Here is a 10,983-nt window from a genome sequence, read left to right as displayed (position 1 = left end):
AGACAGATGGTTGCTAGAGAATGGGGGGGGGGGGGGGGGGGGGAGAGGGTATGGGGCGTGTGAGATGGGTGGAATTCTAAAGCATGGCAGGAGGAGAGGTGGGGGAGGAGAAGGAAGCGAGTGAGGTTTCATGAACAGGTGGTTGTTTATGGGACGCGGGCGCGAGAGGAGCAGCGAGATCGTAGTCCAGATTGGTGGCTGGCGCCGGCTGAGGTGAAGGCAAAGGGGGACGAGAGGGTGCTGGATGGGGAGGTGACGGAGTCGGGGGAGGTGGTTGTTCTTGTTGACGAGAGGTATGATGATTATGGGACAACTTTTATATGAATATGCTGATTTAATGATATTTTGAACTTTGGGTCCATTCTGCGTCGTGGTCTCCTGTAGCATTTCGAAAGTATCGTTTTGACTTGAGGATATGTAAGTGTACTTACTCGGATCTGGTCATCTTGTTCGGGCAAGACAAGGCTCCAAGTCTTCCATACGGAGTCATTCCTCATGGCCCTCTTAACAACTAGGATAATGGTTTCTCCAATTATAGGGTTTTGTGTTCAGTATTGGCCTAAAACTTTGATAAACATCCTCATCCTCATCCAACAAACCTAAACCTGTTACTAATAGAATCTCCCACTCGATCGTACACTCGCGACCTTTCACTCCTTTCATCCGACCTTCCTATCTTTCTTTACCTGCTCCACGGTTTCCACTTGACAACCAACCAGTCTTATTTCCTTTAACAAAGAACAGCTTAACACTAAGATTTGAAAAGTACTGACAATTGAAGACGAGAGGGCGAATTAATAATTAGCCCATACGGTATGATCGAACAAGTCTACTGTTGAAGACCGGTAGATCCGCTACTCGAGCACCCGCATTGACATCCGACGCCCTGAATTGCTTCGTCATAGTCTCGTCCTTCCTTTGCGCCAACTTCTGTTCTACGCCGACCGGATATTCCACCAATTCAGTCTCATGCTGGCCGAAGCATATCACGTTATCCTCCAGGACAAGCATGACTTCTTCGAGGGCAGAGAAGTGGATCATATGCGTGAGGAATCGCTTACGCTCGCCAGCAGAAAAGTTGTTGTTCATGTACACCCCGATGCGTTTTAGCTTTCGAAGAGCCCTGGGGCAGTGGTCAATGATATGTTTGATGATGAACATCTGGTCCTCGAATGCAAATGAGCGGTTGCCGAAGTAGAGGATGTCAGTCTCGTAGGAGAAATATACGTTTTCAATGGCATTGAAGTTTCTCTCCTGTTCACCCGCGAGAGTGGTTCTCCACTTGCCGCTGTACTGGTCTAGAGCAAACTCTCTTGACTCCCGGTTGATTCGAAGTGCCACTGGGGTTGGGCAAGTGGACTTTATGCGTTGCTTGCAGTGGTAGAGTTCCACTGCGCGGCTAGAAGCTGTGAATTTCCAAATCATATATCGAAGCTCGAGAGGAAGTTTTCCAAATCTATGAAAGCCACTCATCCCCACAGGTCTCTTTCTGGCTAGAAGTCCTTTGCTAGAAGGCTGGGACCGCTCGGTGGATTTTGCTCCAACCTCCACCATCTTCAGAGCCCGAGCAAGAATACTTGGATAGTTTTGCACATTCTCGAGAAGGTTCTTGTGGCTATACAAAACATCTTTAGACGGCGGAACACCTCTTGCATCGAGAAGGCACCTGACAGAGATGGCAGCATCCTTTTCAAGACACTTGCTGAGTCCTTCAAGGACCTTTTCTGCGCCGGGTGCTCCAGCAATACGGCCGCATATCTATCTTTTCAACCTTAAGGATGATGTGCGATGGTAAGTGCCACAGGGGATACTAGCACAGCCATAACAGAGAGGTGATTCCAGGCCGTTACGATGGCAGAATAGTATTACGCCGTGATGCTCTTTCAGTCTGCAACATGCTACCAGGCCAATTTCCTTTATTTTGGCCTCGAGGTCGTCCCTATGGATACGCGAGTAAGACATGACTGCATGTGGAAGTCCTATAATCAGTCAGACATTTATGGTACGAATCGAGAGAAGATGTGAGTTCACCTGACATCTTCAAGAGATTGGGATTGCCGACGGATCGAATGTGAATCAGTCAGCTTCGAAGATATAACCTTAAATAAGTTCAGCAGTTGCAACAACTGTATTCGGTCATGCCTAAGGATAGACACTTACTGGTGGAGTGTTAGAGTTCAATGTTGATCACATAATTTATTTGGAGTGTTTCGGTTATTATGAAGACTTTGGAAAGTTCATATATAGAAGCGACTTACAACCCACGATTCAATATGAGAGGCTTCACCCCAAATTGGAATTAGCCGAGACCCATACGACCCTCTTGAACTACTAGAGGGAATGAAAAGGAACTACAGAAGTATTGTGGTATTAGTAAACAAGCTTCAAGTTACTTAGTCCTCTATATGACCACCCGTATACAAGCAAAGTGCTAGCAAAGTAGAAGCTTTGATATGAATCGCGAACTCTCAATATAATACAACTCAAGCATCATTTTTGATAGCAATACTGGAGCTAAGCTCCATTTCTGCCTCTGGGGTGGTGAAGGGTGAAGTAATTACAAATCCCGAGCGATTCGGCAGCAGCTCCAGGAAGATGCCTATAACTATTCGCTCACATTCCTGTCAGAAATTACTATCGCTAGAAGTAATCAGAAAACCAAAGTCTTGATATAATTCAGATCTGATATCCCTTACAAAGCCTGCAGTTTAGAGGGACATCTCCCTTTAAACCTATTTCTGCCTCTTCAAACTCCTTCCCATACCCTGCAACAAGCGACGATAACTCAAGTTATATGTTCTTCCTAGTAACTTGGTACGCTCTAAATAACCATGACCTTCATTTAAATACGGACATATCTGGCAGGATGCAACGAGCAACCCATCGCCTGGATGATACTAAAGATGGAAAGCCTCAGATTGCAGAAGAGCCCCCGAGATTATATGAACATATGCAATCTTTAACAAGGCGAAGCACCAAAATTATGATGCAAGTAGCGAAGGATTCAAATCGTCCACATCTTGTGGCGTTCTTCACAGACGGCTCTATTCTAACATAAAAATCCGACTGTCAATTTGCTCATCACCAAAGGAGCAGTTTTGTACCCCATGCCCTTAGTTATATTGGGCTAAAGATTTGAGTAGACTCTTCAAGATCTCGTTCACGCCTGTTGGTTCTTACTGGATATCTCAGTCCAAGCAAGGGACGAGGCTACACGTGTTTCAGAACCTAAATATACACCAAGTTAGGGAAATCTTGCGTATTGTAAACGTCAAAAATACCTACCAGCGGGGTCTCTTCAGGATCACTGACCCCCTGAGAACTATTCATCCCTATCTTCATCTGTATCATCACCGTATATTCGGAACAGCAGTCTCACACCTTCTTTCCGGCTCGAAGCATGTCTGATACCTTTGGAGGCAACACCAGTGCACTCCTATCGTTCCGCTTGTAAAAATCCACGATGACCATGGCTGTTTTCTCCGGAAGGTCTTCATGTATGAAATGGCCTGCCTCGGGGAAGACCTGCAACGCATATTTGCCTACGTCGAGTCAGCACCGTGTATGAAAGGAAGATCTAGGACTCATTTTACCTTGCATCTGGCCTATCGTGAGCTCTTTATCCAACCTATCCGTCCCGGCAAGAAGGAGAAGCTTTCCACCCCTGGCTTCGAGGAACTTTTTGCTAAGCCCTATGAACCATCCCTCCCAGAAAGGTTGAGTTGACCCAAGATCTGTTCGCCATACCCAGGGACGGGAGCTTTTTGCGTTCTCGTCATAACTTAAAAGCGCAGGAACACTCGTTCTAGCAGAGACCGAGTTTCGTATTGTCCTCGACCGGATGTGCCACTCAATCCCTGACTCTAAAGATGGGAATCCCGACGGTCTTGTTGATAGGTATGTGTGCATGCTTTGCAGTGCATCAATGGCGGACCCTTCTACCACATCAAGTACTGCATATCCGAGGACGGCGTTGCCTAGCTTTCCACCTTTTGCAACATCTGTCACAACTGCGCCGCCGAGAGAATGACCAACTAGGACTAGCGATGGGAGACCCTCCCAACCCATTTGTATGCTGGTCTTTTCTATAACAGTCAACAGATCCGCACTCAATGTCGCTAGACTGAGGTCCGATGCCTCGCCCTCGGGGGAGACAGTGGTGGACCCATGTCCTCGAGCATCGAGAGAGAGAATACCGGCGGACGGCAGTCGTTTTCGAATCTCAGCAGTCAACGTTGCGAATGAGAGACCAGATGAGCCCGCACCATGATGTGTTACGAATAGTGGCGCTTTACCAACGGGTGAAGTAAGGTAGGCGTGGTGGATGACCGTTGAGGCCTCGGTTTTCGATTCGAGGAAAAGCTCGCGCTCGAAATATGTTGTCCAAGGTATTTGCTCGAGGGTTCTTCTGTTTGGAGGGCTAATAGACATATACGGGTTAGCTGGTAGAAAAGAGTCGATGCGGAGCTGACAGACCCGCGTGGTCGAGCAAATAGCTTTTGATTCGAAGATGGTATAATGGTGCCAGTTGAAGAAGCGGAGGATGCCGAGGATGCGGACGAAGAGTCGTCGTCACCTTGTGGTATATCCGAGATCTCTGGATTGAAAGAGTCTGCTTCTTCCTCTTCGTCTGCTTCGTTGAAGGTCGGCGGGGCTGAAGGCATAGTGGCGGGGTAGCTTGCCAACTTGGCCTTTGCGAACTGTCGTTGGAGACCACTCATGATGTGTGTTTCATGGCTAGCGGGCGGTAGGTTCAACAATAATAATGCGAAGGATTGATCTGTAGAAGGAGTTGAGAAGAGAAGTTTGTTTAGTAGAGAGAGAGGTGTGAATCAGAATATGCTACAATATGCTGATGTTGATGATGCAGGAATAGGAATAGGAATGGATCAACAAAGATCTCGCTTATGATCAGATTAGATAAGAAAGGGGAAGTGGAGTAGAGTGGAGTGGAAAAGGGGATATATTATATATTAAATAAGTGGAGACTATTATATGACGCGCATTGTGCAATTGACTGTTCGTACCTGTTTGCTGTTCAGCTTGATAGTGTCACATCACGTGCAAACCACGATTTATTCGAGTCTGTGCTGTGCATCACTTAATGTTGCACATATTTGGACATATATCATGCATGCATGATGATGTCAACGTTAAAGTCGGAAGTGGTGGAATGTTTTATACTCCTAGAAGTGGCCAAACCAGAACAGGCGCATCAACTCATTGTCTCCATCTTGAGCCACATTACGACTAAGTCGTTATCGCCGTACCTTACGAATAAGTAAAGTACTGCTTGCTACCTTCTCAGCACCTTAGTCGTGCTCCCTGCCGTCGTGGCTTGATGATGCTGATGTTTCCTTTGAACCCTGTTTTCTCTTTCCCCTCTTAATCATTCTGTCTCTCCTCCACCTCTCCCTCCACCTCTCCCTCCCTTTCTGTCAAAAGAGGCAGGAGTCACAATCACTACAACTAATCCTCACCTACTCACTCACTCAACCATCCATCACGATGGTCTCCCTCTGGGGAAAGAAGGGTGACGATGAAGAGACCCCTCAGAATGGCGAATCCAGTGACCATAGCCCAGAAGCCCCCCGCAGCTCTGAAGCAAACGAGCGAACCCATCTGCTTCCACCTCAGAATCACGATGGATATCTGAGTCCAGATGATCCTGCTGTAAGCTTTCCTTTCTCTCTCTCTCCGCTGCGCCATTGCTGCACCACACAATCATTCCCAGTCTCAGCAACTAGAAATCCTTTTGAGCTAATACGTACAAGGTATCACCATATAATCTCTGGACCGTCCGAGCCTTAAGATACTTCACTGTCATCTTCACCGTTGCAACTTTCCTATGGTGGACACTTCTACTGGTCTCTATCTTTGTGAGCCCGCCTGGAATGCACAGCCGCGGCTCGGGCTTCTTCGACTTCTCATACACAACTCTAACCCTCGGCGTCCTGCTCATCGTCCTCCTATTCTTCTCCACACCATCCAAAGCAGCACAAGCCACATGTCTGATCCTCGCGTTCATTCTACTGGTCGACATGATTATCATTGTCTCTGTACCAAAACTTCGTGCTGAAGAAGGTTGGGTTGGAATTACCAGTATCGTCTGGGCCACCCTCATCGCTTTCTGGACCGTCTTGACTGACAGGATTGTCGCTTGGGGCAAGCACGAGGAAGAAGAACGCTTGACTGGCCGCCAGGAAACCCGTCGCACACTCCGGGAATGGTGTTCTGTTTTAACCTCTACTATCATTTTAATCATTCTAGCTGTAGTTGCAGTTCTTTTGTCTGCAACCCTGATCCTTCGATCTCGCGATGCTTCTCTCGCTCCACCAGGAGAGCGTTACTATGTTGATGGCGACAAGTACCAAATCCATGTTTTCTGTGAAGGGAGCTCAACCGATTCAAAGGGCAAGACAATTCCAACCGTTCTATTCGATGCCGGCGATGGACCATTTGCTGGAGGAATGAACCAAATCGCTCTGGGTGCAGTTGCCAACGGGAGCATCAGCCGTTACTGCTACTCGGATCGTCCCGGAATTGGGTGGTCAGATAATGCACCATCCCCATTCTCCGCCGGCATGGCAGCTGATGCCTTGTCTGAGGCTTTGGCCCGTGCCGGAGAGGAGGGTCCATTCGTTCTTGCAAGCGCTGGTATTGGTACCGTGTACAGCCGCGTTTTCTCTGCCCGTCACGGCCGTGAGATCAGTGGTCTTCTTCTCATAGATCCCCTACACGAAGACCTCCTGCACCGTATCGGTGCCCCTGGCCGGGGTTTCACACTCTGGGCATGGGGTATTATTTCTCCCCTCGGCTTGGAGCGATTGCCTGGTGCTATTTTCAAAGGCCGCACCAGAGAAGACCGTGTTTATGGCCGCTCAGCTTACCAAAACGGAAAATTCATCAAAGCCAAGCTTCAAGAATCTTTAGTAGCCGATTCTTTGACGAAGAACGAAGTCAGTAGCGCAAGGACTATTCAACTCCCGCATATTCCTTTGGCTATAATCAGTTCTGGGATCAATGTCCGAAAAGATAGCGAGTGGGAGAAGAAACAAAGGGATCTGACACACTTGACAAATAAACTTGTTGCCTGGGATGTTGTCAATAAAGCGCCTTCGGAGGTTTGGTCGACATTTGAGGGTAGAGAGATTATTGAGAAGAGACTGAAGGAATTGGTGAAAGGCTGAACGGTGTCGGATGATTTGGAAAACGAAGAGATGCTGGAGGGAGATGGTAGGGGGTACATAAAGGGATCACGCTTTTCTTTGGTCACGTCCTTTCGCTGCATTTAAGCTTGGTGCTGGTAGGTTATTTTCATCATGATACTCCACTGCTTGTTCTTTAGTACAAAATAACTTAGTACCGTAGAGATTAGTCTTTCAAAAAACTCGAAATAATGGTTTTCATACATTTGCCATACACTGCATCCTCTCAACTCTTTTGCTTCCCTACCTACGGGTCGGACGAGTTACATACTACCGCGATACTCTCTAGGTTCGTGAACCGGCCCGACGCCCTGGTGCAACGCCTAGAGATGGCTAAGTGAAGTACGCGGTATTGAGCTCGGAATTGAGGTAGATACGTGCGAATTCTGGGCTGAAGGCAAGGCTTAGACGGTAGTGCTTGAGGCCTTCGCGCCCGGATATATGGGATACGTGTAGGAGATTAGGTATCTTGCGGTTAGAGGAAAAGACTCGTTGGGGGGGATTCCATTTTATATCTACTTAGACTGTTTTGATGCTGGACTCCCAGAGTCTGAGTTGAAACTCGAGGTGGGACACTAAAAGTTAATAATGATGGATGCCGGTTTTATATATAGCACAAGGAAGTATAACAAAGAATTAAGTATTTTTAATTGGCGAGCCTTTTATGGAAAAGGCCGTAAAACATTATAGGAGTTTATACAGTATAAATTCCGAACAATAAAATGCGCTTTGAATTCGAAATTGAAGCACGAGTAATCAAAAAAAAGCATAACGCGGTTAGTATATACCGTACCCATCACGTGAAGCTATTCTAATCGCTGTCGCTTCCTTCTACTGTAATATCCAGTTCTATTGCATTCCCCCCATCTCAATCTCAATACCAAGGATATTCAGCCAAACCATCACTCCAACATTGGCAGTGAAACATTTCCTAGCTCTGCCACCCGAATCATGTGAGGTCAACCAACATCTGCCCCAAAAGAAGCTCCCGATGAGTCCCATCACGCTATGAACAATGATGAGCCCCTCCCCCCGACGGACAATCTTTCGCCCATAGACGCAGCCGCTCCTCCTTCAGGGCAAGATGCCAAACTCTCGCCGGCTCAGAAGAGCGCGCGGGAGCAGACGAGAAAGAAGCTCGAGTTCGTCGATACTCTGATGCAGAATCTCGATGTGCTGATCTATGTCGAGCTATGCATTCTATATTACATGGAGTAAGTCTCTCACCCCCACCCCTACCATGTACAAATACGGTACTTGCCATGCTAACACATTGGCCAGCTGCTCACTCTTCCGCCTTCTCATTCGAGCTTTGAACCAAATGATGTTCCTCTCGCCCAAACCAAACTTTATCCCACCTATGCCGCAACATCGACCTTATATAGGCGCCATCTTCGGACCCAACATCATCTGTTTTCTGCTCCATGTATTTACGGCAAGATCTGAAGCTGGGGAGGCTATGAAAGGGTATTTACACGGGGGCATTATAATCGATTTAATAGGGCAAAAGGGGCCTACATCGAAGATCCATTTAGTTTTGCTAGATGTACTCGTCCTCGTCTTGCAATGCTTTATGCTGGCTGTACATATCGAGAGGGAGAGGCTTGTGGCAGTGCTAAAGGCTTTTCATTCACCGAATCCAGTTATGAATGAGCCAAGGTCCACCGTGTCTGCGAGTCAGGACCACGATGCCGAGGAACGAGGGATGACGAGAGACACGGTTAGGAACAATGGGGACATAGAGCTGCAACCTTTGCCCCCTCGAGAAGATGGACCATCTTCGGCGATACCCACAGATCTCGAGGAAGAACGTGCCCGCCTACTGGCCGAGCCGCCTCCCCCAGAAGAGCGAGAAGAGGATGCATTGGCTACGTTTTGGTCCGGCACAGCTATTGTAGCTGATTTCCACATCTTGCAAAATATCAGGACACAGTGGAACGATTATGGAAATGCGACAGGGTCGGCGCTGCAGACAGCTGGGTTCTCGGCGGGCTTTGCGGCTGTGGCAGCTAACAGGAGATTGAACGCTGCGAATTTGCAGCTTCAGCGATCTTTGACGGCGTGAGGATGGTCTTGTATTTTATATGTGATACTAATAACGACCTGAAGCGAGAAATATACCCAAAAGACCTTCTAAATGATCAAAGATTTAGGGTTACGAAGTTGGATGTGTTTAGGAGCATGTTTCTCTTGGATTGAGCACCCAAATAGTTCGAAATACTAAGAACTCATTGCAACACTAAGATGAGGATATCAAAAGAGACCTTGGAAGTGGTTTTATTACGCTACTTTTCTCCCTACGTTTCCTACGCCTATTCCTTTGACGCTGACTATGATGTCTCCAGTTTCATCATCTTCTGCATCCCTCATACCCCAACTACTTGCTCCAAACTTCTTCAGATCCCTTCCCAGTAGTATTACATCCTCCGTACCAAGCACATCTCTGCCTAACCTCACTCTTCCAACGTCCTCCGATCCCATGGCCATCAGTGTGAGCACAGTCCCAGCACCAACCCTGGTAACACATCCTCCTTGTGAGATATTCTCCAGTAGCTGATATGCACACTGCTTTCCAATATCCTCAGGTGTCACACCCCCAGAACTGGGCGCCGCCACATCGGCCGAGTATATGACCCCCTCAGCACTACTCTCCGCAATCAACGCCAACCCAAACCCTACTCCTGTTCTCTTCTTCTTCCCCGGATCATTTCTATCCCCACTCGATATAAGAGGAGCCTGATCATACTGCGCCGCCACATGTACATCCCCAACTAATGGATTCAGCACTCCCCTCGCCGCATGAATCATCCTCGCATTACCACTCGCGCTCACACCCGTACAATATGCCACACCTCTAATCTTCCTCACACGCCCCGGATTCCGGTTCATATGCAGCGTCTTTGGCAGTCTAACTTGACTACCAAATCTCAACTCCACCACCCCACCTCCCCCTTTGCCCCCCGAGCCAGCACAACTCCTCTGCAGCACCCTCAACTCCAGTTTCGCGCCCATGATCCCAAATTGCTCATACAGCGGCAATATCGCCGTCCTCACGCTGTCCACAGAAACATCCCCCGTCTCCGTCGCACTCGTGATGACACCCTCACCCTCAAATCTGACGTTCAGCGGCGCCTTTGAGAATGGAGCCAGCATGCACAGCGGGATTAAGAACCAGCTGACACCCCGCCGACAGCTCTCCGGTAATGCGCATTTCACCACATCCCCGCTATTTACCACGCTCCCGGTGATAAGACCAGGAACGTACGTGAAGGTTGTTCCCGTGTATGATATCTGTAGAGACGAGCCATTTGTTATGCTGTCTAGGAGTCGGAGGAAGGATATTTCGTGGGGCGCGAGTCCGGGGTTTGTAGGGGACGAGGAGCGTATTTGGGATACGTGTATAGGCCGTCCTGTCAATGTGGAGAAAACAAGGCGTTGGGTGAGGGATTTATGCGTCGTGAAGCGTAAGAATTCGGGGTTTGGGGTCATCATGGTTGTCCTTGGGGTTGTGGTTGAAATATAAATGGAAACTCCGAATAGAGGAAGTGGAGGGGGACTTTGTCGCAAAATAAATTTCGCAATTCTGCCAGATTTGGCACGCTACGAATTACTTGATTTGGCCACCGCCTTTGCCTGGCTAGACAAACATAGCTCAATACCAACTCATATGCAATTATCTATCCAGTGAAGATATTTCTATTCATCACACCTTCTAACATATATGGGGCTTTGTGCATAATTCGAGAATTTTATTGCCTGCGCAAGTCGAGGACTA

The 10,983-nt window shown here is 47.9% G+C and overlaps 4 protein-coding genes across 4 annotated transcripts; 2 read left to right on the top strand and 2 right to left on the bottom strand.

Moving 5' to 3' along the window:
* Nucleotides 1–3,375: 3,375 nt before the first annotated feature.
* On the bottom strand, nt 3,376–4,721 carry PPE1 (Protein phosphatase methylesterase; the record flags this gene model as incomplete). Its single annotated transcript, XM_031150119.1, has 3 exons — nt 3,376–3,542; nt 3,594–4,408; nt 4,477–4,721. The coding sequence occupies 3 exons, from the start codon at nt 4,719–4,721 to the stop codon at nt 3,376–3,378; spliced, it is 1,227 nt and encodes a 408-aa protein (XP_031003805.1).
* A 787-nt stretch (nt 4,722–5,508) lies between these two features.
* LHYA1_G005168 (Uncharacterized protein) lies at nt 5,509–7,190 on the top strand (the record flags this gene model as incomplete). The annotated part of the gene is made up of 2 exons (XM_031150118.1): nt 5,509–5,673; nt 5,775–7,190. 2 exons carry the CDS (start codon nt 5,509–5,511, stop codon nt 7,188–7,190), a joined length of 1,581 nt encoding a protein of 526 aa, XP_031003804.1.
* A 1,026-nt stretch (nt 7,191–8,216) lies between these two features.
* dsc4 (DSC E3 ubiquitin ligase complex subunit) lies at nt 8,217–9,273 on the top strand (the record flags this gene model as incomplete). The annotated part of the gene is made up of 2 exons (XM_031150117.1): nt 8,217–8,422; nt 8,490–9,273. 2 exons carry the CDS (start codon nt 8,217–8,219, stop codon nt 9,271–9,273), a joined length of 990 nt encoding a protein of 329 aa, XP_031003800.1.
* Nucleotides 9,274–9,488: 215 nt separating this feature from the next.
* On the bottom strand, nt 9,489–10,700 carry RCL1 (RNA 3'-terminal phosphate cyclase-like protein; the record flags this gene model as incomplete). Its single annotated transcript, XM_031150116.1, has 1 exon — nt 9,489–10,700. The coding sequence occupies one exon, from the start codon at nt 10,698–10,700 to the stop codon at nt 9,489–9,491; it is 1,212 nt and encodes a 403-aa protein (XP_031003771.1).
* Between the last annotated feature and the right edge of the window lie 283 nt (nt 10,701–10,983).

Source organism: Lachnellula hyalina (assembly GCF_007821495.1).
Source record: "Lachnellula hyalina strain CBS 185.66 chromosome Unknown contig00110, whole genome shotgun sequence".
Lineage (NCBI taxonomy): Eukaryota > Fungi > Ascomycota > Leotiomycetes > Helotiales > Lachnaceae > Lachnellula > Lachnellula hyalina.
The sequence above is the reverse complement of the archived record's forward strand: the minus strand, read 5'-3'. Positions and strand labels throughout refer to the sequence as shown.